Source organism: Cladophialophora yegresii (genome assembly GCF_000585515.1).
Source record: "Cladophialophora yegresii CBS 114405 chromosome Unknown aczIN-supercont1.5, whole genome shotgun sequence".
NCBI lineage: Eukaryota > Fungi > Ascomycota > Eurotiomycetes > Chaetothyriales > Herpotrichiellaceae > Cladophialophora > Cladophialophora yegresii.
In genome coordinates, this window is record NW_006913049.1 from 1,432,436 (window position 1) to 1,457,135 (window position 24,700).

The window sequence follows — 24,700 nt, forward strand, 5'->3', positions numbered from 1 at the left end:
GTGGTTGTCGTCTCGACCTTGGGCGTCGTGGTTGTCGTCTCGACCTTGGGCGTCGTGGTTGTCGTCTCGACCTTGGGCGTGGTGGTCGTGGTCTCGACCTTGGGCGTGGTGGTCGTGGTCTCGGTCTTTGGTGTCGTGGTCGTCGTTTCAGACTTCGGCGTGGTAGTTGTGGTCTGAGGCTTTGTGGTTGTTGTCACCGGCTTCGTCGTGGAAGTGGCTGGGGGTGTAGTCGTCGACGAAGATGGGGGTGGAGAGTTGCAGTCAAAGCCAATGGAATGGATACCAATGTCGCAGCCATCCTTGTTGCTGCTGGGAGGCATTTGAAAAGTCACCGAGCGAGCACCACCGCACTGGGTGTTCTCCACGGTCGTGCCCTTGGCGCTGCAGGACGCGGTATGTTTGCAGCTCGAGCCATCAGGCATGCCGAAGATGAAGTCTATCTCGGTGTCGAAGGAGACAGAGACATCCATGTGCGAAATGGAGAACTTCTCCTCCTGGCCACACGAGAAGCTAGGACCACTGCTCGCGGATTTGCCCACTTTGCCTTGGATGCACTTCGACTAGCAGGGAGTTAGTTAGGCGTTCTCAGGTGAGCAACACTTTCTTCAATTTACCTGAAAGTTGGTACGGGTCTGGAGAGATCTCTTTTTGCCGTCTGCCTTGAAAGAATCCTGGCACGAAAACCCTCCGAAGCCAAATCCACCATAGCTGTTGAACCCTCCTGTTGGAAGATCGGACCAGTCAAAGCCGTGCTGTTGATCAGGGGTGCAGTTGTTGTCAGTGTTCGAGACGCTGGGGAAGCCTGGAGAGTCGTTCCAGCTTGTTGCGACAGCCTGCTGAACGACCCAGGCAGAAGCCACGAGACCGGCAGTCAATGCAGACCTCATGGTGAGCGAAAATAACAGGAAAAATAGACGGGAAAATTGAGCGAGCGACCAGGCTTGGCTGTAAACGATTGACTTTTGATATAGCGAGTGTGGATAACGAAAGACTGTATGAGACAGGAAGCAAAAATCAAAGCACAGGAGGAGAAGACCTGGGGACAGGAAGGATGAAAATGAATGCTGCTACAGGAGGTCCCGAGCCTTTTGTATTGATGGACGTCCGGCGTCAACCCATTAGTCCTGTTGTTCTGTTGATGGAGGTAGGTCGGCACAGGAGAGAGTATCCAAGCGTCCCTCCTACGGCGGGTCTCAAGACAAAACATTCTGAAGCCGACCACACTGGCGCGCGCCACTGGTCGCGGTGTCGTAGCTGTGGAGTGGGATGAAAGCCTCTCGCGACCTCGCATAGAGAGAGGCGAGCTCGTGAAAGGGAAGGCTGAAAGCGAACTGGACTGTCGTCGACAACCAATCGAACTAGTCGGCGTTGTCGAGGCTTAAGTCAGGAGTTTTGTCTTGGACTTTGCGGGGCGGCCACATGCAAGCGATCGGCCATCGTTGTCGGAAGCCAGAGCCTGCACATCCGTAATCGAGGCTGTGTCCGCTGAATATCCACAGCTGCGGTGACAGGTCACAACAATCGTCGTGATGCGAGTCGCTCCTCGCGCGTCTCGAGGCAGATTGCTTGGGTTTGAAATTAACTCGTAGGCGAGAGCAGGCGAGATTCTCATTGGCAGCCTAGCGTACTGTGCGGCCTCCCTGATTGGTCGGGCTCCGGCTCGAGCTTGGCGTCTATACTAGTCTATTTTGAGCCGCTCGGTTGGCGGTTACGGACTGACACGGCGGCGTCGTTATCCTCCACTCGTCCAACTCGTTCGGGCAGCTAGTGACAACAATGGCAAGTATGGTCAGTCTGCCCCTTGATGGGGATGGGAGAGATCTGCTGAGATATATCTGCTTCGGGACAAATGCATATGCTATGTGCCGTTTCCCATGCACGCAATCCCTGTCCGTCGTGCCGTGGTGGGCATACTCCGTACTCCGTATAAACAGATGCATTGGCATGATACTATATGCATCACAGGACATGATGTTCCGTTTGCAGCAGTTAACCCCTAGACCATTTGGTTCACAGCGTCCACCATGAGTTGACCCTGTTTCCCTACTATGCCTCAAGCACTGCGGGGATATGGTTCCAGTGGTGGAAAGCTCTGCGTCAATGTTCATAACGCCATGCGCCATGCGCCATGCATTCATGTCGTTCGTCCCGTTAGTCTGTCAAAAGGCAACCTTTCCCTTTTTAAGATCCCCACAAGCCCTCCTATTCCGTCTCATCCAAGTTTCCCGACCTTTCTTTCAAAGGTAAGGGCGTTCCGTGCTGGTCGCCGTTCGCGTGCCCATTAATGCCGTTGATATTGAGGTCAAGCACTGCCTTAGGCATAATATGATCCGAACTGATCGTGCCCAGCTCGTCCGTCGCTCGCTTTCCACTTGGGGGACTCGGACCATGACTCGCATCTTGTTCGGCTGCGGCGCCATTAAGCTTGTGGTCTGCCTCTTCACTCACTTCAGCAATGCTGGCTTCGACTTTCTTCATGACGCGCTTGAACGGACGCCGAATGCTTGGTTTTTCCGTAGGACTGGTTGTTGGGGTACCATTCGCGGTGGGCTCGGCTGGTTTGCTGCCAACATCGGTGGGTCCGTCAACACCATCGCTCGGGACCGTGGAGTTCGCACTCTTGTCCACGGCTTCGGCAGCCCCCTTACTACTCTTAATGTACTCATCTAACATGGCTTTCAAAGCTGTTTGTCGGACTGGCTTGGCAAGATAGTCATTCATGCCAGCCTCCAAGCACTTCTCTCGGTCGCCTCGAATCGCGGAAGCCGTCATGGCAATGATCAAAACACGATTGACATTAGGATCCGGATCGGCTCTGATTGCTTTCGTCGCCTCGTACCCGTCCAACACCGGCATCTGGACATCCATCAGCACGAGATGGAAAGGCCTGCCCTCCTTGCTCTCGGCCTTTAAGGCGTCGTATGCTTGCTTGCCATCTTCGTACGCCTCGCAATTGAAGCCAAGCTTTTTGACGAAGGAGATGGCGATCTTCCGGTTGATGTGGTTGTCTTCGGCAATGCAAACACGGAGTTCTTCGCGAGGAACTTTGCTCAAGTCGCAGAAACTGTACGTCTTGTGCTCCGTTTCAGGACTCGCGGCCTGGGACCAGTTGGCCATAGGGTCTGGGTCCTTCGCAGAGATTTGCATGTCGTTCACGACGCTACTATTCTTGGGCGCCTTGTTGAAGGTGAGAGTGAATGACACCGTCGTCCCCACACCAGGCGTGGACTCTATCCATATCTTTCCGCCAAGGACGTTCTCGATCATCGCCTTGCAGATGCTGAGACCGAGCCCGCTGCCACCGTAGGAACGAGCCGTGGATGAGTCAGCTTGCGAAAACGGTTGGAAGAGTCGTGTCAGCTGCTCCTGAGTGATGCCAATCCCCGTGTCTGCGACAGAGCAAGTGATCTTGACCCTGTCTCGTGTCTCGGCGTTCTTGCGAGCGCGAATGGTGACCGATCCTTGCGGCGTGAATTTGTACGCATTGCTCAGAAGATTCATAAAGATTTGATGGAGTCGGACTGGGTCACCCAAGACCAAGTTGTCGTCAATCTGCAAATCTTCGATCGTCTGCAGGCCATGTTCTTGATTGGTGTAGGCCAGTGCTCGTACTACCTCGGTGATGGTCTCCTTCAAGTTTAGAGGTACAGTGAACATCTGCATCTTGCCGGCCTCGAGCTTGGAGAAGTCTAGAATATCGTTGATAACGGTCAACAAGGTATCAGCGCAAACACGGATGCTGTCCGCATATTGTTCCTGGTCTTTGCTTAGAGGGGTCCCTTTGAGGAGTTCCGACATGCCAATCACGCCGTTCAACGGTGTTCGAAGTTCGTGGCTGACGTTAGCAAGGAAGATGGACTTGGCCTTCGCGGCCTCCTCTTTCAGCTTGACATTGTGCATGGCCTCCGCTTCGGCTTTCTTTGCCTTAGCTTCCGCTTCCCGGGCAGCCACAAGCGCGCGCTTTTGCGACTCAACCATGCTGGCGTTCGATGCACTCACTTTTCGGACCTTCCTGTACAGGAGTGCATTGCCCAGTGATATAGCAACCTGGTTTGTGAGGAGGTTGAGGACGATCATGTTACGTTGTGTGAACGCGTTTGGTCGTCCTTCCAGGTGGATCACACCCATCAAATGATCAGCCTGTATTATAGGTATGGCAATGATCGAGCGACCAAGCGGGTTTCTGGCCAGGTACGCGTCGCCCACGTTAGAGAATCGGTCGTCCTCGAGCACATTGTGCACAAACACTGTTTCCTTGGTGCGCAGCAAATAGTGTGTTATTTGTTGGGCGGCTTGATCGTCGACCTCCGAGAACGGAATGCCATCAGGATATGTCTTGACGCCTGTTTCGTGGTCGGCACTTGCTGCGACACACCAGCCTTGGTCCTCGGAGTCTATCACGATTGCGCAGAACTCGGCCTGGCCCCCAACGGACTCAAGGATGACCGATATCATCTTGGAAAGCAAGTTGTTGATCTGGAGTTCTGAACTTATAACCCGCGAAAATTCCAGGATGGACGTCAGATCCAGAATGTCGAGTCCCAGACCAGGAACGTCCTGCTGTGTCTGCGTTGCAGTGCCTTGCTTGGGTTGCACCCATTGCTTCGTGTATTCGCGCTTGTTCTGATGGGAAGGGTCTTCAGCTACCGCCAATGAGTGCAAGTCCTGCGTCTGGGTGGCGGCGTTCATTGTTCTCGAGGTAGTAGCGGTCTTAATTAACCACTCGTGCCTGTCTTGAAGCTGTTGAGCTTTACCCGCAGCGTTGATCCGATTCCAAGCACCAATGGCTTCTTGTATCATTACTTTTCCCGCCCTCTTAGCGCCTCGCGCGAGCAGAAATTCTGCTTGCATCTCTACTGCAAGAGCCTCTTCTAACGCGAAGCCATGTACCTGGCAGTGATCGATAGCCATCTCGATATTGGAAATGACGTTGTAGTAGACTCGGCTGACGTCCGAGATGGCGGCTTCCAATATGCGGGACCAGGCGAAGTAGTTGACATCGTTGACACTCCCCCATTCATCGATGTAGCTCTTCATCTTCTTAGCCTCCTCGATATATGGAGCCCTCTCTTCTTCGGGCTTCTCTTTCGCGACTGCTATCAAGGACAGACCCAGATAAAAGCGAGTAGCGCAAGAAGGTCTATTTGACCAAAGCTCATCGAGAGTCGTGGCAACCAATTGTCGACCTTTCTCAACGACATATTCGTGGTAACCGAGCAGATGATAAGCTACAAGGGACATGGCATCGAAGATGTCGCGAGGACGTTGTGCGTTAGCTGCATAGAGATCGCATTCTCCCATCCATTTCTCGGTCTGGTGATCGTCATCGTCTAGGAGAGTCATGGCATCTGCTGCGATGGTCTTCCCCTGAAGTGCACGCGAAACCTGTCGGGTAACCGTGAGTAGCGTTCCGCCGCGCCGATCTCTCTCCCAGTTCTCAAACTCTTCAGGGCCGTAAGTGCAGAAAGCCTCGACTTCTGCAAGATCCTGTCCAGCCCAGAATCTTGAAATGGCCATGACACCAATATTGAGAATGCTGACAAACCTGTCCCCTGATGACAAGGAGTATTCGAGAGCACTATCCAGAATAGGAAGCAAATTTCGCACTGGGGTCTGATAATGGCCAATGAAGAGAGTGTATAGCGTCCAGCCCCTGCCCCGACTCCATGCGTCTTCGAACAGAGTGAAGAACTCTTTTGCGATGTCGCCATACGACAAGCCCAATTCAATGTCTTTGAAGCGCCCGATCGCAACAGCACCAAGCATTGCGAGGCCGACTCCAGCCTGAACAAAGATGCCACGGTCAAGGAGCGCATTGACGTAGGCGATGACGAGTTGGTACCAGAGCAGAGCATCGGACCAGTAGAGCGCACCCAGGGCTTCGCTAAGCACCGTTCCGAGCGCAATCACGTTCTTGTCTTCGCTCAAGAGAGCTGTAAGGAGTGCCTCCTTATCGAGCTCCCGTAGCCGGAACTCAAGTTTCTTGAACTCGATATCGCATTCGTCCCAAGTCGGCTGTGTTAGAACAAGTCCGAGCTCTGCTAGACATTCCCGCTGAGCTGCAAATGCGTCCAGAAACTTTCCTTGACCAGCAAGCACGCGGCCTTTCAGGATGAAAGACCTTGTCTTGTCGGCAGAACACCTCGCGTGAGCGAACGTCTCATTCAAGAGCTCGAGAGCTCCTTCTTTGTGACCCTCAAGATACATGATTTCAGCGGTATTAACGTGAAGTTGTAGAGTTTCGTCGTAGAACACATCAGGGTTTTCTGTGTCCCATTTGTCGTCTTGAAGCAGATCAAGAGCAGTCTTGTAGTACCAAAGAGCCGTTGTTTTGGCACCAGCCTCAATGGCCTTTTGAGCTCCGCGCCAGAGAACGTCCCGGTAACGCATCCGGGTCGGAATCCGTTCTTTGACGATTTCGGCCGATAGACAGATGTGACGTGCTAGAGGGTATAGGTTGTACTTGCATTGACTGAGATAGCCCATCATAGCCTGCGCTATGATGAAATGCATCTTGGTCGTGTTTTGACATTCCCGCATTTCGGTCGCTGCCTTGAGGTACCGTGCATGCGCAAATCGGAACTCGTCATCGGTCTCACCAGGAGTGATGATGTACACGTTGACCAATTGCTGGAGACCATTGACGCAGTCAGTCTCGGAAAGACTGAATAGCTTCGCTCGCTTTGGGCATGTCACATCGTGCGCCTGGTCCCTTCCACTGCTGTAGAAGAAGTCTCCAGTCAGAATAGACTGGACCAATTTGAATGAGAAAGTGGACCCTATCAGCGAAGCCCAAGCCAGAATGGACCTTGCAGCTGGCGGTAAGTCTTGCAGTCGTCTCGTCAGATAGGCACTGTCGGTGCATCCCTCACCACTAAACTCGTCGAAAATCTTGTCAAGGTCAAATTGCCAACCGGACGCTCTCCAATCGTACCATAAACAGTTTCGTTGATAACACGTTTGCAAGATATCCTTGAAGAGGAATGGATTGCCTTCTGACTTGGCGTAAACAACCGCGCCTAACGGAAGGATTGTGTCCACTGGTTGAGACATTGTTGCCGCGACATAGTCGAACACGTGCTTCTCGCGCAAATTAGCCAATTCTATCTTGTTGCTTGAATCGAGGTCGAGAAGCTTGGCAATTGATTCAGGGGCGCCCTCATCGTCGACTCTGCTCGACAGCATGAGCACCACTGGGACCTTGGCTTTTATGATATGCATTAGCAGGTCGACTGACTCGCTGTCTGCATACTGCAGATCATCTAAGCACAGACAGATCAATTTCCCTGTGGAGATGGTACGAAGCACGTCCATGTATGTGTTGATGAGTCGGATGGACTTCGTATTTGCCGGGCCGCGGAGGAAATCGTTGGCATCCCAAATGCCATTAGTAGCGGATGGGTTCAAGGTTGGCTTGGACCCAGTTTCAATCGTAGGAACTTCCGTGTTGATGCTCTGGTTCGCCGTATCTGCTTTGATCAAGAGCTTCTTGGAAAGTATCGTCACGTCGAGTAAGGTGGCCGGCAAATCCAACATTGAGTGTAATACTGGCCAGAACGGAGCGACATGGGCTCGAAGATGCTCATGATAGGGGGAATTGACGTCCTTCTCGGAGAAAATTTGTCGAAAGAGGCTTGCCATGACCTTGATCAGGGGCTCAAACGGCGAAGGCCGAGCTCTGTCGAATCTCCCAAGGGCGAAATATCCGTGGCGGCGGATTGCGGGCTGCACAGCTTTGATGAGAGCAGTTTTGCCTACTCCAGCCGGCCCAACAATGGTTATAACCTCAGTCTTCGACCTCCGCTTGTACTTGTGGCTGTTCCTCCTTCGTGTCATCATCCCTGGCAAGGAATCTGTTGGTGGCTGCAGGCCGCCAGAAAAGTTGCTATCTCGATCAGACAAGACGTCCAGAGGAGTAATTCTCGGATCAACTATCGTTCTTGCGCGCTTTCCAAAAACGTTGGCCTTGTTGCCGTAGGCAGGAGGATATGTACCGTCTAATCCAATAGTCGTGGAGTTGCTTCGAGATTCCCTGAGACCGAATGAGCTTGAGTCATCGGAAGGTGCTCCTTCTTCAGGGCCATCAACCCGACTATCGGAAATAGAGGAATTGGAGCCGCTCAGGAGTCCATGCTGTGATGGACTCGGCCGTGATCCTGAGGAGCTCTGTCGTTTATGAGCTCTGTCAATTATCTTGGTAATGCGTTCAGTCTCGGGCTGGCGACCAAATTGTTTGGTAGGAAGAATAAAGAAGGAGGAAACATCTCGTTGCCCAACCTTGTAATTCTTGATCTTCTCTTGATCGCCTTCACCCAAGAACTTCTGAATCTGCAGGAGGTCGTACTTCAGACCGCTCATCGAATGGTATCGCTCATCCATTTGTTTGTGAGTCATCTTGGCGATGATGTGGGACACGGCGTCCGGAATATCCATGCGAATCGATGTCACCATGGGGAGCCGATGTGTAAGAACTCGTTGGACAATATCGATAGGAGTTTCAGCATCAAAAGGAGGTTGTCCGGTCAAAAGTGTCCAGAAGAGGACTCCCAGACTGTAGATGTCGGTGCGACTGTCAGGTTCGGCTGGCAATCGGCCAGTCTGCTCTGGAGCAATGAAATGCAGTTTGTTCTTGACTCCAATTTCCCTGCTCATGCTGGCCCAACCCTCGCTTGACAGTAGATTTTCGAATGCTCGCGGTCCGTTTCCACCATTGGCCAGCTTGACAGCGCCAGTTTCGCGGTTCCAGTGGAAAGTATCTGATCGAACCTCGCCATGCACGGTTTTGGCACCGTGATGCAAGAGCTCGAGCGTTTCCGCCGCGCCAACCGCGAAATCGAGAAATGCCTGCAATGGAATCTGCTCTCCCGGGGTGCCATCTGACAGACTCGTCCTGTGTTCCAAGCGATTGTTGAGGCCATAAAAGGCAGGGCCCATGTCCAAGATTTCTCGTAGATAATTCTTCCCGGGAGCTTCATAGACGCAGACAACGATAGGGCGGGTGTCGCCTGGGGTGCTGGGCAGCTTGAAAATCTCTATCGGTCGAATAGTATGCTCGCATTCCGGATCAGCCTCTTTGACCACAGCCTGGTTGTAGTAGAATTCCCGCTCCAAGCGCAGCACATGTGTGCTAATACGAGCCACCACGGGCATCCATATCGGATCCGGATCTCCTCCTTTGGACGATAGATTGTCACTGTCGGAAGTACCGCTAATACTGCTCCAGTGATGGTGCCGAAGCGAGGGACGGTGGGGGTCGAGTTTCGGAGAGCTTTTGGTCGAGCCATTGGAGAGGAGGGAAAGGCTGGTCGAGGTAGTTGTGGATTCGTGAGGGTTGATGACATCGGGGTTGTGGAGGATGCCATAGATATGCCTGTTCGAACAAACACTCATCAGTTACCACATTGAGGGTCTTGAGAACTCGGACATGTCCCTTTCGCACTTACCAATGGTCGTAGCTCGTGTGAAATGGCACAAACTTCGGAGAAATCAGGTCAGCTGTGCGAGTCAGTGTATGAATTCGAGACGGCCATACCGAGCGATCCCAGGTATAATTCGGCACGTGCGAGAGCCGCTCAAAGAGTCTCGCAGGGGCGATGGGCAAGTCTTCGCCCAGGATATCTTCCATTTTCTCGGGCTGAGGCACTGACGTGGGTGGTCATGTCATTTTGGGACGCTGATTTGTGGTCTGGACTCTCAGAGTGAAGGCACCCAGATCTGCCAACTTCGACGGTGACAGCGACAGCAATTCCAACTTACTGCGATAGCGAGGTGCGTTCTGGGAGAGAGTGGAGAGAAAGGAAGATCCGGGTGAACCGCCAACGCGATGGAAATGCACGCCGGGATCGTCTGGACGTTCTCGAACGAGGATTTGACTGCTAGGTGACTGCATGTGGTTCGATCTGATGATTAAGCATTTCAAGCAGCTGCCAGACCAAGTGGGCGCCTTGGGGACGAGTGTCAGTCAGCAGCCACAATTTTCGTGCAGGCAGAACGAATGGCGAGTGTCACACCACTCTTCTACCGGAAACTGCGAACATGCTAATGCTCCTCACCCAAGGAGATCCGTGGAAATCACCGCAGTCTGTTACGCACGGTTGGTGTAGTCTGCCCATGTTCAGCAATTGATGGGCAGTTGCTCAAGCTCGGGAGGGGCACCTAAGGGGTAAGCCAAAAGCGAAAGTGTCGCCGCCAACCACATCATTTTCCAGGCCTCGGATCTCCTTCATGCTCCACTGCATAGACCCTGTGGTGTCAATGGCGGGATCGCGGGAAAGCGGGTTTGCTAGGCCCGGCTCCATTTACGCGGGGACCGGCAACTCTTGACGAGAGCACGGTCACAGACGCGTACCAGCTCTTTCTCCGTCAAGGACTTCCGACAGCCGGGCCAGACGGGCACGGCTTTCGCCATGCTGTTAAGTAGTGATATCATTACGATACTATGTACACACTGCTTCTACCGGACAAGGGATGTTCAACATACATAGGAGTACTGGGTAGAGCACGACCGACAGCCGCTGCTCTCGGTTTTTAAGAGCTTGACATGGGTTGTATCCCGTAGCTCAGCTTGATTCGCCATGAAATTCCCCATCTCATATGCACCACAGTCAGCACGGCGTTCTGTGCCATGCTAATCCGAATTTGTCTCCCCCCTGGATCTCTCATATGTCGTGCGTGCTGGGGAAGCGTATCGAAATAGACGCTCAAATCATCACCATGTGTGAAACCACTGCCAGCAACCATAAGCTATATATTCCACCACATTTCCACATCACCGCTGCGCTGGGTATCGGAGGCGTGATCTCTGGCTGTGGTGGTCCAGTGCTGCTCGCTGCCGGCGTGCTACTCGAAGTCGCGACGGTTGGACCTCCAGAGAGAACCGTGATATTATGCACAAGACTGCTGGCAGCACGGGTAGCGGAAGCGTTCGTAAGAGATGTCAACAAGGTACCCGTGCTCGTCACACCTGTGGTTGTGAGAATGGGCCAGGATGGCGTCGCAGACGTATTGGCGAATGCTTGAGATCCAACTTGGCTTGCTGGTATGGCGGAACCAACTCCACTACTGGTCCACGGTGTTGGGATTGGCAAGCTGGGAGTATTCGGCTCATCCAGGCTGTCTGCTCGGTAGATGTTCCCCCTCTGTCCATTCGCCAACTGATAGTCTCCTGTGATCAGGTTGGCTTGACCACCATCCGGAGTGGTATAGTTTCCCGATATGATCGAGCCATAAGAGCCGTCTGGGAGGTAATAGTCGGTGGTGAATTTGTCCTAAAAAGTTGGTTAGTCAATGAGCATGGCACGAAGATTGAAAAGAAGTACCCAGCACAGCGGGACGTCGTAACTGAGCACAAGCATACACTCGGTTGTTTCGGCGCCTGCGTCGGTAAGTTCACTTTGTATATTTCAGGATTGCGTACTGGACTCACAACAGAGGCTGCCTGATGTCTCCCTCGCTTGATGAGCGTGAGAAATAACACCCAGCGGTGATTTCGCCTTGGAGTCCCTGGGAACATTTTGAGCTTTCCCCAACAAATGGGCCGGCGCAGGCTGAGGATTGACTGTAGCGATCAAATTGAGGTAGAGCTGAGCCAGACCGGGACCGATATTTGGAACATCTCCGGGAGACGCGCCTTCAGGTGAGCAGAGATGGTATCCCTGTCCGCATGGCTGGCGAGGACCAAGGTCAGCAAGGCAAAAGCAAAGAGTGACGAGCCAAAGCAAAGGCACGAGGCGGACTAAGCGGTGACGCGTCTCGAGCCCTATTTTCCTCAACATGATATCTGATGCGGCAGACGAAATGTGGGTGCACAGGTCTGGTATTCAGAAGGTCAAGGAGGTTGGCATAACTAGAGGTGATTTGGCCAAGGTGTTTTCATTCATTGTCGACCAATGTTTGGGGGTAAGTGCGAGACTGTTCTCTGGCTGCTGTCTTTCGAGAGAGGTTCAAGCTGGGAAGGAACCACTCACTGTGCGCTCATTTGAATTTCAACTCACCCAGCCCTCATCTTCCGCAAGGTCATCTGCAACTTCAGTCGCAGTTCTTCATAGCTTCGCTCTAAGCAAAGCCCTCTCAAGCTCTTGTTTGCCCACCGCCTTTCGTTTGCTACTCCTGGCCCGGGCTTCCATATGATACCCACAGTGTCCGAATCTTCTGCTAAGGTCCTGAATACCGTAGTAGAATTCCAACAGCAGTCTTGTTCGCTTTTGGCACTTCCAACGGTCGCCTTCAGCTCTTGTTTGCGACGAATCGTTCCTGCTAGGCGGACAGTGCGGGCCGGGTCATTCGCAAGAGTCGATTGACCTGGCGCAAAATCTTACTTCTGTTGCAGTTTGGAGACTGCCCTCCAGTTCTTTGGCAGGCCCCCTTGTCCACGGAGAGACTACCCGCTCATTCGCGGTGGCGTTCTTTCCCTTCACCTCCAGCGTGCTTCACACAGGTTGGTAAGCACCCGTGTGCCCTTTGATGTGCCAGGGCATGTCGGCGTTCGTTGGACAGCTGTTTTTCCCAAAATCAGTCCTTACCACTTAGGTGTTACTATCGAATGCTGTCTCCCGTCTCCAGCATTTCAGGAGTGCGGAATAACGTCACTATCAAGCTCGGGGGCACAGACTGATCCCCACCAAGGTCAATAGAAACTAGACTAACAGTGCGCGACAACGATTTCGGTTAGTGATGTTCAGTCTTTGTTGAATCTGTTGGATTGGGAGTCGGCTTTTCAAGATCTGAAAAATGTTTTCCCGAGATCGACTTCCTGGACATGGTGTGATGCGCACCCCAATGCGGTTGCGGGATGAACAGATGCACTCTCGCTCCAGACTCGATGAGAGCTTGGTGGCCAATTGCAGACCATCCACCTATCACCCATGTAAGCTGCTAATGTGCGATGCCGCAATGCCAATCTGAACTGCTGTCCGGGATCAGGCTCAGCTTGGGCGGATAAGCAGCCTGGGAGTCATCCCAGTGATGATTCCACAGTTCTGGGTGATTGACAGTGCATGGAATCTGTTCCAGCTATGCCGCCTATTGTTTCAAACCGTGGATGAAGTGGTCCTCGTAGATATCCCGGGAACTGTCACCCCATACAGCATGGAAATTATACCATCCGTTCACAGCTCAACGTCGTGTTCGCCAAGGACGCCACTTCTACAACGGTCTCGTATTTCGGCGAATTTCCCCAAGGACAATTTCTTGTGGATCTCACAAGCCTCTCAGCCTCGTCCATCTTGGAATGCCCCGGACCGGAAAATTATCATCTGAACTATTGGCCGATTCCCCAATCTTTCGGGAAATCCCACAGTACCCCTGGCTTGGAGCACCAGATCCACCTTTGTCGATCATGCAACCTCCAAAGCGGGAGACCGTTTCGCCGATCCATCCAGATCAGGAACGCTCAAGATTAACACGATAAAGAAACAACGGCCGAGCTAACCAAGAAACATATCGATCTGCATGAGCAAATCTATCGCAGCATATCATTGCTACTGGTAGTGGCGCCGTCGTGAAGATCACAACTCAGAAACACCACACTGCAACTCAGAGTGAGCGTTGGGCCTGCTAGATGGAGTTTGAGTCAAAACGATATCGATGATGAGACCATCTCTGCGTCGAAGAACTCCTGTCCGTGCCCAGATAATGCATTCATCAGAGAGGGTCATGGGGACAGCGAGATTTTATAAAGAACCTCGACGTTCCCTCTGCATTTCTTCCATCCTCATCAGCAACAGTCGCTCTCTTCATCTGACAACTAACTCAGTCGCTCACTAGTCGGAACAACTTAATACAATCTTTCTCAAGACTCCTTTACACAGCAACCCTTCACCTCAAGGCCATCCACACCATCCACACACACCATCAACATGCGTTGCACAGCTATTCTCGCAGGCGTCATCTTCGCAGCCTCTGGCCTGGCTCGCCCTCTCGATGGTAAGTCATTCCCACTTCCTCCCGCATCCAAATTGAACCAACCCATCCATACTACAGTGATTTCCACGTTGCTGATACTAGCTCCAGCCGTCGATACAAGCCTTCTCAGCACGGAGCTCCCGGAAGTCCCTGAAATCTCCGTGCCCGCCCTCCCAGAAAAACGCCAAATCGACCTCTCGGGTCTCACCGACCTCGTCGGCGGTGTCGTAGGAGAGGTTACCGGCACACTCACAGGCCTCATCCCCACCTTGGTCGGCACGCTCAACGAAGTCGGCGCCATCGTCGATGGGCTCCTCGAGAACGTGGAGACCGCAGACATTGACGGCACGCTCGAGGAAGTCGAGTCAATCCTGTCCAGCACCATCGACGAGATCAATGCCATCACCAGCACCGCCGGCGTCGATATCTCCGGCGAGTTGGCCACCGTCCAGGCTGAACTGTCAACTGCCATCACCGAGGCCGAGGCTCTGGTCGGCAGCGTGCAGAGCCTCATTGGCTTGGTCAGCGTGACTGACACCCTCTCCGAGGTGGAGAGCCTGGCCGCCACGCTTGTCGACCTGCTTGCCAGTTTGCTGTAAAATGGCTGGCTTGTGCTCACGTGGCGTCCGAAGCAACAGATACACGAGCTTGTGAGGACGTCGTCGTGATCATGGAATGGAAAGGGGTTCATTGCTGTCGCGACTTCCAGAGTCGAGTGTGGTGTGGTGATGTATGGTATTCTGTGGTGACTTCTTGTATTGGAACATGATGTTGTTGATGAGGCGTTTCTTGAGCATACAATTTGTAATGTGACTCTGGTGTGGGGAGGGAGCAGTCCATAACACCAGTTGTACTCCGAGTGAGGGCATTTACGTTACACGATAGAGTGCAAAACGGAATAGCATGGCGTGGTACGGTCCAAGCCTTCAAAATGTCTCCCTGTTCGATCAATCATTCCTGTTGAATAGTCCGGTTGCGATGTCGCGCTGCTGCTACAGTACAAAGCAGACACCCTGAATCCCCCATACAGACTAGTACACAAGGTTGATCGCTTATCGAGTGTCTCATGTTGTATGCATGTCGTGGACTCGGTCTCCCATTCCTGTCCATCAACACCACTGCCGCCTCCAACATAGCCCAACATCAACAGCCCATCAGTCACAGTGCTATCTCTTGAACTTCACAAGCTGGCCCGCAGACATGTTCATCTCAAGCAACGGGTGGCTGGATGGCACGAGCAGACGTAGATTTCGTCCCACCTCTACCAGGGCCCTACCACTGATTATTCCCGAGCTGGTGGCCCTGATTATCGTGGTACTGCTCTCCATGCTCGACTACCTCTGCATTAACCTCGTCCGCCCAATCACCGACTCCGCCATTAGTCCCGCCAAAGCCGTTGGCCTCACCGAAGGGAGTGACATTCGTGATCTCGCCCAGAGGAGGCAAAGGGGTATGTGTGTTCTTAGCACCACCGAATTCAGGACTCGCGAGAGAATTTGGCGGGGCATAAGGAGCATCGTTCTCGTTCAGCACGTCGGCAGAGTCCCAGGTGTTGGCGCCGTTACCCCTGGAGGTAGTGGCCGCTGCAGAGTTGGCTGGGTGGGGCGCAGCGACGTCCCACCCAGCCGAAGCACCGTCTTCGGCAACAGCGTTGTCCCAACCACCGTTATTGCCTTCTGCGGTAGCAGCAGGTTGGTCCCAACCCGCTCCGGCTCCGTTATCGCCGTCATTTGCGGTTTGAGCACCATACTTCTTTGCCTTGCTCTTCTCACCCCATTTTCGTCTCACGTCTACCTCATTCCGCTCGCACCAAGCGTGCAAGTCGTCGTCCAGCTGCTTGTTTTCCAGCCTCATCACATCGAGAACGCGCATCTCCTCGGGCGTCTCGTCACTGTCCAATTTGGCGGACCACCAGCCCCAGAAGATGGAAGCAGCGGCGACTCCACGGAAGGCGGCTTCTTTCTCCTGGGGCATGGTGGAAGGAAAGGCCGTCTCATAGAACCAGTGCACTTCGTCCCAGGTAATGAGTTGCTTGCGGGCGATGGCGGTCATTCGTTTGAGGAGGTGGTCCGAGAGGTCGCGAGCAGGAATCCCGATGTAGTGGCTTGAGAGGATGACTTTGGCATAGGTTATGAAGAAGCCAGGAGTTGACTCATCGAGCTGAAGGTTGCTCGGAGGGTCAGCTGTGGACAAGATAACAAGGGTGTTCCTCTGAGAATATAAAATGCGTCAAGATACTTACGTCCTTGAACTTGACGATACTCTGCTCTTCAATGCACTGATTGATCCAAGCAAGAACTAGCTTGTGGCCGTTCAGGTCGCCGCCGACAATGGTGAAAGATTTGCTGCCGTTATCGATGATATCGTGGCGAATGCGGTCGCAGAAGATCATCGCGGCATCGCGTGGGAACTTGCCATCAAGCAGCGTGACGGGACTTCGCTTGTCGGGCTTGTAGAAGATGGAGATCGTGGGAGTGGCATTGATGCTGTGTTCGAAGTGTCAGTCAGAATCGGCACTATGGCAGTGGCTATAGCTGGTGTTGCCTTACGTTGAGAGTTTGGCAGGAGGGATGCGAGGTCCGCGATCCTCGCGTTGCTCTCGCGCGTCGGGGGCGGCGGTCTCGAAACCGTCCATGATGACGGGAGGCGAAGCTGAGCTGGGTGGTTATCAAGATTGATTCCAATTAGAGCTGCGAAGGTGGAGAGATGCGAGAGGCAAAGATAAGGGCAAGAACACAGGAAGGTGCAATGGAAATGAATGTAAGCGCGGTCTGAGGTGGTGCCCCTCGACGAGTTTGCTGCCGGTTCACATTCCCGAAAATTCTTTCTCTGCGAGTTGTAGTCAAACGGCAGACGGCAGAGAAAACGATCCGTCGGTAACGGGAATGGAATTACTGCCATCGTGATGACCCCTTGCCGACGTTGTTGTCAAGCAGCTGCTCCGGGTGGTGCGCTCACTTTCAGAGGCCTGTTGTGAGAAGTTTGCCATCCTACCTACCAGCAGTTCAACTCTGCTCTGCTTTCCAGAATTCCTCTCTTGTCCGGCTCAACATAGCCTCCAAACCTGGTCGTAACTTGTGGCGTTCACGATCAGGCTGATCCAGGTTGTTGCAGCATCACGAAACAGAGATAAGGGGAACTTCGAATCAACAAAGTTTGCCCGATGGCATTCATCATGCGGTCTGTAAATCAGTCTTTCAATTCCTCTCTGGCTCAACCCGTCATACGCCTTGCTGTCATGTCATAAATCATTCGCAGGTCTTCCTGTTCGTCCACCTCCTCATCTATTTCTTTCCGCTCTTCTTGATTCCCTGTTGACCGGCGTTCAGTGGACCCTTGCCCTTTGCCTTCTCGGCCATTTCTTTCTTGGCTTTTGCGTCTACACCGACCGATCAGTAAGGGCATGAAACGTATTCGAGGCGATTATGGTTGTACCTGCTTGTTGCTTGGCCTTGAAAGCGATCTCATCCTCATCCATTTCCCTCTTCTCCTTCTTTGGTGCCTTGAGGGGCTTGACTTTGCCGCCTGCGAGAGAATGTCAGCGACAGACCTCTAATGAGTCGCGGGTTCTGGCTTACCTTCTCGACTTGCGCCACCCATTATGAGTTCTGCTTCGACTGTGCGGACAGTTTGCTTTGGTGGAGGATTCAAGGCTGTGATGTTGGAACAAGAATCTGTTCTTGGTGGTATCAAAAGAAGTCGAGATTTGCCGCAGTCTATAACTATTCCATGGGACATCTTCGGATCTTACCTGCACGTGACTATGGCCCAACTTGCTTTGGCTTTGAGGCTACTTCTTCTTCACCCTTTGAGCAAAGAACGTAATTATTCTACGATGTCTTCAGGAATTGCTCCTAGCTCTAAGAATGGATGACAGACGAGCTTCAGAAGGTTTTCTCAATTGAATGGAATGCATTGACTATCTTATCGAGAAGACTGTCTAGAATCCCACTCAATCCCTTTTCAAATCGTTCTCCAGTTTGTGCCGACCTTAAAACGCTTGCTTCGGGGTACTCCAACATCCATACTAAGTGTCCTGGTGACTTCCAGGTTGGTACAATTCCTGCCATACTCTACACCAGGCGCATTGTTCATGCCCCTTTGGAGTTCATGTCCCTCACACGGTATTGTAATTATCCCCCTACGTGCATTGCTGCAGAGCTGCCAGTGAGTCGACAGCTGGTTCTCTGTGTGCCCATGAGGCAGATGAGAGAGGGTGGTCAGCTACCGAGCCTAGAGTTTTGGTCCAGGCTTGGTAGGGGTGTTGGGAGGCGGAGGAGGGTCGTTTCCAGGCATGTTGTCTGGAGGTGTGGTATTTATTTAATGTGGGTTTGATGAGGCGGTTGACGAGTATATCTGCGACTGGTTAGCGAAAGGCACGGTGCTGTGGATGGAGAGTGGTACCTGCCTGATGTTCTTCGTATGATCCTTTTTGTTCTCTGAGTTCTCGAGTTTGTTGATGATGATGACCAACTAAATGAACAGGCCGGCGGAAGGGGTATATATACCCTATCGAAGAGCTGCCCGTTTGGCCGCATCGCCACAGACTCACTCGCGGCTGGCGTTGGTCAAACGCACAACACGAGAGATATTATCGAGAATCACTCTGTGAACGAGCAGAGCCTCGCTTGAGCAAACCACATGGGCAAACACTCCCCGTACGAGCGGGAACCGCTTCCACCTCTGGGACTTTCGCCGCTTCGAAGCCGGGAGTAAGTAAGGGTGCAAGATCTGAGTGATGAAACACTTGTCACTGTTTCCAGACGTGAGATTCAACCGTAGCACCATCATCATCAGCAGCAGCAGCACTGTCCGACAAACTCACGTTTGCGACTGTGAACAAGCCCAAACGACCACCTCCCAGCCACACGAAGTATGATCTCGAATCATCACTCAGCTCTGTTGTTTGACTGTGCTGCGACAGCGTCTTCCCAAACAAGAATTGTTATCTTACAGTCCTCCTAGCTATATCACCGTTCACGGACGAGATGATCACGATTGCCGTTTTCAACCTCCTGTGACTGAGCGTTTGGCACGGTCACCGGCATCGTCTTGAGATCACTTTCGGAGCGCCCACAAACGCAGGCCACAGGAGTTCAGGTTAAGGCTATACCTGAGTTCAGGCGTCTACCTAAGGCGAATACTTCAAAATGCTTCATTAGAATTTACTACGAGTCCTGTAGCGATAGAGCTGCACCAGTTTCCAAATTTGGATGCCCTTGAAACGCATTACCGACGACGTTGACGTCTTCTCAAACTCTGCGGAAGGCATCTGGAAATGCACTCAGGAGAAAACTTCACTAATGTCAGCAAAAGTGGCGGATTCAGAAGGCATCTGCACTGCAATATTGCATGGGCGTTTGTATGTTGACAATGAAGAAATCCGAATCTTTGCTACTCCAATCCTGCGTTTGAGATAAAATGAACTTTACAACCATGTGAAATGCAATTTCTAATTCCAGCCTCTAACAACTGCGGCACCCTTCCTCGCTATCAAAAACGGACGCGATTGTAAACTGCTCCAAGGAAGTCGGCAAGATTGATGGCGGTCGTCTTCTCGTTGCTATTGCATTGGAAAAGTTCTTCGAAAGCTATGAAAGTCTGACGCGCCGTACTTGCCCGAGCGCCTTTCTCCGCGGAGTCGTCTTCGTTTGATGCAAGTGTCATGCCTCTTCCCCAGGTCTTCGACTTGATTAATAAGGTAATATTTCAAATATGCACCGTGACATACTCTGGGGTTCAGATGCGACTACGCCCTACCTCGTTGTCGTGTAGGAGTTCTCCACTATCGATCTCAGCTGTCCATTCATCGGAGATTGGTCATCTGAAAAGGTCCGTCCACGTGTAACTCAACTTATACTGCCGTATGGCACAGCCGTTGACCATAGTGAGGGGAGGCAGAGCGAAGTGCATGCGCGCACGGCCCAACATTCTAGTGGAGCCAGAAGTAATTAGTAAGGGCGGGCCAACTCAGACGGTTCGAAGCTCGCTTCTATTTGGCACCCATTTGACATGCGCCTTTATTCACAGGCAGGTGCTCAGCAGGTTGCATGTCTTCAGGCAAGCCTGAGACTTATCGATTACAATGACGGCGTGTTGCTCCTGATGCTTGCCGGATACAATGACGGCGCGCTCATTGGCAGCAGTATTGCTGTCGCCGTAAGCAGTCGACAGATAGGTGCAGTGAACGGACATATAAGCTCGAAATCAAACTGCTTGTGCCATGGTGTGCCCATCAATCCAGATCACCTTCGAATTCTATACGCTCCAGCTATCGTCAGCGGTTCTACAGTCTATACTCTCTTACGCACTCAACATGGCCAAGCTCCTCGTCTTAGTCGGCACGGGTCCTGGCATTGGCCTCTCGACCGCCACGCTGTTCGCCTCCAAAGGCTTCAATGTCGCGCTCCTCTCCCGCAACGCCGCCCGCCTTGAAGAAGACGCTAAACAGGTCGGTGCGGCAGGCCAAGGCAAAGTCAAGGTCATGTCTTTTCCTGTCGACGTAAGTGATCACGTCGCTCTGAAGAAGACCTTGGGCGAGGTCGAGCAGCAGATAGGAAAGCCGGAAGTGGTGGTTTTCAACGCGGCGAGGATCGCGCAATCGATCATTGGCGAGACGAGTGAGGAGGATATCATTGGAGATTTCAAGGTGAGAGGGCTATTCCCTGAGCTAAGACAAACGCTTACGAAGGCCAAGTTGATGAATATTGGCCAATATGTTGCTGCATCCTGGGCATTGCCATTGTTGGAAGAGGTAGCCAAGGAACCAGGCACACATCCGTCGTTTTTCCTCAACAGCTCGGGGGTCTCATATGATCCCATACCGTTCATGTTGTCGCTGAGCATGATGAAGGCGGCGCAGAACAACTTCTTGGGTAGCTTAGCAAAGGTGGCGGGGCCGAAGGGGGTGCATGTAGGCAGAATCGACATCAATGGCGTGGTCAGTGACCAAGAGGAGGTGAGGAACGCTAAGCATATCGCGGAACAATTGTGGGAGCTGTATCAGCAAGACAAGGATAAATGGAGCTTTGTGGAGGACTGCGGCGATATGGATGGGCTCCTGAAGTCAGTTGGGGTGGAGAGTAAGAGGATCGTTCCAGCATAAGCTACGTGATATACGTGCTTCGGTAGAGAGACCTGAAGGTGCTACTCAAGCAACGTGATACAAAATACAAAACCAAGACGAAGCCGAGAACCAACCACCAAATGCATCACGTCATGTGCCATCCTTTGGTAGTCATACAGTCATCAAGAAGCCTCAGAGGCCATCTGCACCATCATGCGCGAAAAGACGGCTCTTATCAACGCAGGGCTACGTCGTGCTCATGCCAGATTAAGTTCGGTGAAACGCTCAGCTGGGCGGGTAGATTCGGTTCTGCGGTTCGCGATACTGGCCATCTGCTTGGTGAAGATGCGGATGCGGAAGGCAGGCATAGATTGCTGCTTCCCTGCTTCATGCATCGGATGGATGGCGAGAGTAGTATTGAACCGGATCTGAGAAGTCGAAGATTGTATGGGAGCTCTGCACCAGGTGTTGGCAGGACGTTGAAGATGCTGCTTCCGATGCGGATACTTGTGCGGTAGCAAAGCAAACCCGACTTTATGTAGAGTACGGTGTATTTGTGCCATTGCTTGGATGGCCATGGTGTTCGACACGCTCTTCAAGACAGCAGGAGGGGCTAACTTCTGCTTCCGGTCCCCAGACCCTTTCCTTGGCTTGATTACAGAAGGTGCGGGCCGGCCATCTCTTGGCTTCAGCTACCTAGAGTTGCGCCTCAAAGCTTTCCATCAGTGGCGATCACAGACAACGCAAATGTCAGACTGTTACTCCGTACTCCGTACGCCTTCCAGAACCGTGAAAATGCTTTTCGAAAAGGCTTCGAGTGTCTCCCGCCAACCCATTTCGCCTCTTAACATCGTGAGAAAGACAATGAAAAAAGCGACGTTATTTGCCCTTCAGGCCGCCTAACCTAGCCCCAGGTAGCTGGCAGCCTTGAAACACGGGTCAGCCCTGCGAATAACGACCAATCTCGCTTTCCGGGCCAACGAATCAGATACTCCAGGCAGGAGCTGAACGTGGTCGAGCGCCTTCATAGTGGATATGGTGCCCTTAACTTGTGCTCAGGACACAGTATTGTAGGGCCGCTCTAACTTAGCCGCATCTCTAATGTTTAGATCACGAGTCCAAGGGCACCATTACTCTGTATGTAGCCCTGCTGCGCCAATAAACTACGCACTACACAGTATAAGTCTTGCGCCTATCGTGGGGTCTGAAACACGCATCCCGCACCCAGATGTGTCGATGCCCGCCTGATGAAAGAGCTTTATATGTCCACTGGGGTATGTCGCCTTCACTGAGGTACCACCTCGCCCTCTGCACACACAATGGCGCATGCACACCAAGAAGACAAACCTACTTTTCTTGCAGAAACACGACCTGACGATGGTTCACTGTTGAACCTTAATTCGGTTCGCGACACGTCACCATCTCAAGGCCATCAATACACTCGAAAAGCTCGGCACCATTCGTCCCTTAACGCTCTTGGTGAGAGCATTCTAGACCTTCTCGTGGCAATAGCCTGCGCCTACTTCATCGTCTTCGCAGCTTTAGTCTACTCCAGGCGCGATGAACCTCTTGATCGGTCTGGGAACCAGGAATTGCTCGATGCTGCCAAATATGTGAGTACAGCTTTGCTATCCTCTCTTTACCATGCTCTTCTATTCGGGCAGGCCCAGATATCAGGAACAGCTCGTTATCTTTTGTCCGGGACCTCCTATTCTGTCTCAACATTGGTGCCACCCGCTTCTCGTGCAACAATGCTGACGAGGAGATCCAGAACCCAACCATCTTTCCAATCCTGTTTGCTGGTGTTATTGGGAAGTTTCTGAAGGCGGTCGCAGCCATCAAGCTGGAAAATGGTGCTTCCGTGCTGTCGCTGGAATACCTTCTTCAGAGCCGCACGGTCTTGAGCACGGTCACGGCGCCACTCATCCTGAAGACCGTCAATTTGCTGACGCCCCTTCTCTTCGTACTTTGGGCGCTGTCGCCCTTGGGTGGCCAGGCCGGGCTCCGAGCAATATCAACCAAGGATGCCTTCACAAACACCACCAATAACTTCACGTATCTGGCTTTCGTTTCACCTTTCACCAATGGAGGCGTCAATTCGGCATCAGCGGAGCCACTTATCCCAATCAACGCTCTCTTCACTTCTGCGCTCATAGGGTCGGCCAAAGCCAAGTCTCTCGCTCAGGATCCCTACGGCAACGTCAAAGTGCCCATTTACGAAAGCCTACCTCCGGGGTCGTCGGATAGCTCGCTAGACTGGAGGTCGGTCCCTGACAGTGGTGACTATCAGTGGAGTTCCCTTACCGGGCTTCCGATCCACGGCCTTCCCTCAGCTGGTGTGTCAACCTTCAATCTGGAAACCGGCTACATGGTCACGACGTGCAATGCGACCGGTCATGAATGGTCCGATGCATACAGGCAAAGCCTCATGAATCAATCGTTATGGAGTGGTGCGAATTACGCCTTTACCCTTGGCACCGGCAGTCCTTTTTCACTATACACCTTCAGCTTCCTGTCTCTAGATCTCTTTGACGGTGGTTCAACCGGTCCGACAGGAAAGATCCTTACCATGGCAAATTGCACAGTCACGATGCGCTACGTGGAAGTCCAAATAAAATGTAACGGCCAGACTTGCGAGAGCATCGCTGTCCGGCCGTCGACCAATCCTGCCAATCACACCGAAGGGCCTGGGGTGACCAGCCTCAACGAGGCCCAATACACGCCGATCAATGGCCTTGGTCAACAGGACACATTTTATATGTCATTCCTCGCCGATTTGACCAATGCGACAAATCCCACCGTCGGGTGTGACACTACCCTCTGTCCTCCGAGTGTGCTCGAAGCATACCTTGCTGATCCGGCAAACACGGTGTTGCAGACTTCGACCACCAAGCTCTGGGCGCTGCCAGACGAGCTGATCTCCCAACGATTCACGCAATTGTTCAACACCTACTGGATCAATAGCATTGCGCCTGCGCCAGTTTCGGGCAATTTCAGCTTGCAATTCAGTGACTTTGGGACCACGAACCAGTACAATACGGATAGTATGCTGGGGACAATCACAACCACCCAGCGAGTCATCAGGTGCGATTATAAATGGCTCGCAATCCTGTTGATCTGTTCCCTGGTGTTGTTCTTGACCGGCCTCGCAACAGTGGTTCTAACTGCCTTGCGACGTGGGCCCGATGTGCTGGACAGGTTCAGTCCCTTGTTGAGGTATAGTCGGTTCGCAAATATCCCCCACAAATCGTCAATGGAGGACGCCACGGAGCAGTCGAGGCGGCTGCGGAATATGACGGTCCGCCTGGGTGACATCCGTCCCGAAGATGAGGTCGGGTATATTGCCATTGGAGTCCTTGATGGAACTCACCCGGTCCAGAAGTTGAGTACGAGAAGGACATACGCATGATGTATTGTCTTACCAGGCTGATTAAATTTGACCTCGGATACTTGCACATCTCCGTCTGCGACTACTGAAAAACCTGTGGATATCGACGAACGTCGGCATGGCTTTGTTGAATGCCAGCAGTCTGCTCGCTTCCTACCAAGTCGATCGCGGTAGCAGCATGCTGCATATCAAACGAGTTCGCCTTCGCAGCCCGCTTCTCCCCCTTCCATGCTCCTTCTTTGGTGCTTGTACTTTTTTAATGTAGAGATCCCAGGGTCTAGAAATTGAACATCCAGTTGGGCGGGTTAGAAGAGGTTGTGCCGGTAATTGTCGACATGAAAAGC

General features: G+C 52.5%; 8 protein-coding genes across 8 annotated transcripts in view; 3 read left to right on the top strand and 5 right to left on the bottom strand.

Moving 5' to 3' along the window:
- The window catches only part of A1O7_07242 (uncharacterized protein), a gene marked incomplete at both ends in the record, with an annotated part of 2,443 nt that extends 1,556 nt beyond the window's left edge, over positions 1–887 (bottom strand). Inside the window, 2 exons of the mRNA XM_007761242.1 lie at positions 18–560; positions 615–887. Coding sequence (XP_007759432.1) covers positions 18–560; positions 615–887 — 816 coding nt within the window. The remainder of the gene's footprint in view (positions 1–17; positions 561–614) is intronic.
- Positions 888–2,202: 1,315 nt separating this feature from the next.
- Positions 2,203–9,625, bottom strand: A1O7_07243 (uncharacterized protein; the record flags this gene model as incomplete). Its single annotated transcript, XM_007761243.1, has 3 exons — positions 2,203–9,370; positions 9,444–9,475; positions 9,533–9,625. 3 exons carry the CDS (start codon positions 9,623–9,625, stop codon positions 2,203–2,205), a joined length of 7,293 nt encoding a protein of 2,430 aa, XP_007759433.1.
- Positions 9,626–10,700: 1,075 nt separating this feature from the next.
- Positions 10,701–11,512, bottom strand: A1O7_07244 (uncharacterized protein; the record flags this gene model as incomplete). Its single annotated transcript, XM_007761244.1, has 2 exons — positions 10,701–11,267; positions 11,426–11,512. The coding sequence occupies 2 exons, from the start codon at positions 11,510–11,512 to the stop codon at positions 10,701–10,703; spliced, it is 654 nt and encodes a 217-aa protein (XP_007759434.1).
- Positions 11,513–13,856: 2,344 nt separating this feature from the next.
- A1O7_07245 (uncharacterized protein) lies at positions 13,857–14,501 on the top strand (the record flags this gene model as incomplete). Its single annotated transcript, XM_007761245.1, has 2 exons — positions 13,857–13,923; positions 14,011–14,501. 2 exons carry the CDS (start codon positions 13,857–13,859, stop codon positions 14,499–14,501), a joined length of 558 nt encoding a protein of 185 aa, XP_007759435.1.
- Positions 14,502–15,174: 673 nt separating this feature from the next.
- A1O7_07246 (uncharacterized protein) lies at positions 15,175–16,537 on the bottom strand (the record flags this gene model as incomplete). Its single annotated transcript, XM_007761246.1, has 3 exons — positions 15,175–16,062; positions 16,145–16,388; positions 16,452–16,537. The coding sequence occupies 3 exons, from the start codon at positions 16,535–16,537 to the stop codon at positions 15,175–15,177; spliced, it is 1,218 nt and encodes a 405-aa protein (XP_007759436.1).
- Positions 16,538–17,186: 649 nt separating this feature from the next.
- A1O7_07247 (uncharacterized protein) lies at positions 17,187–17,502 on the bottom strand (the record flags this gene model as incomplete). Its single annotated transcript, XM_007761247.1, has 3 exons — positions 17,187–17,281; positions 17,338–17,427; positions 17,481–17,502. The coding sequence occupies 3 exons, from the start codon at positions 17,500–17,502 to the stop codon at positions 17,187–17,189; spliced, it is 207 nt and encodes a 68-aa protein (XP_007759437.1).
- A 2,716-nt stretch (positions 17,503–20,218) lies between these two features.
- A1O7_07248 (uncharacterized protein) lies at positions 20,219–21,007 on the top strand (the record flags this gene model as incomplete). Its single annotated transcript, XM_007761248.1, has 1 exon — positions 20,219–21,007. One exon carries the CDS (start codon positions 20,219–20,221, stop codon positions 21,005–21,007), a length of 789 nt encoding a protein of 262 aa, XP_007759438.1.
- Positions 21,008–22,287: 1,280 nt separating this feature from the next.
- On the top strand, positions 22,288–24,377 carry A1O7_07249 (uncharacterized protein; the record flags this gene model as incomplete). Its single annotated transcript, XM_007761249.1, has 2 exons — positions 22,288–22,581; positions 22,740–24,377. 2 exons carry the CDS (start codon positions 22,288–22,290, stop codon positions 24,375–24,377), a joined length of 1,932 nt encoding a protein of 643 aa, XP_007759439.1.
- Positions 24,378–24,700: the final 323 nt, after the last annotated feature.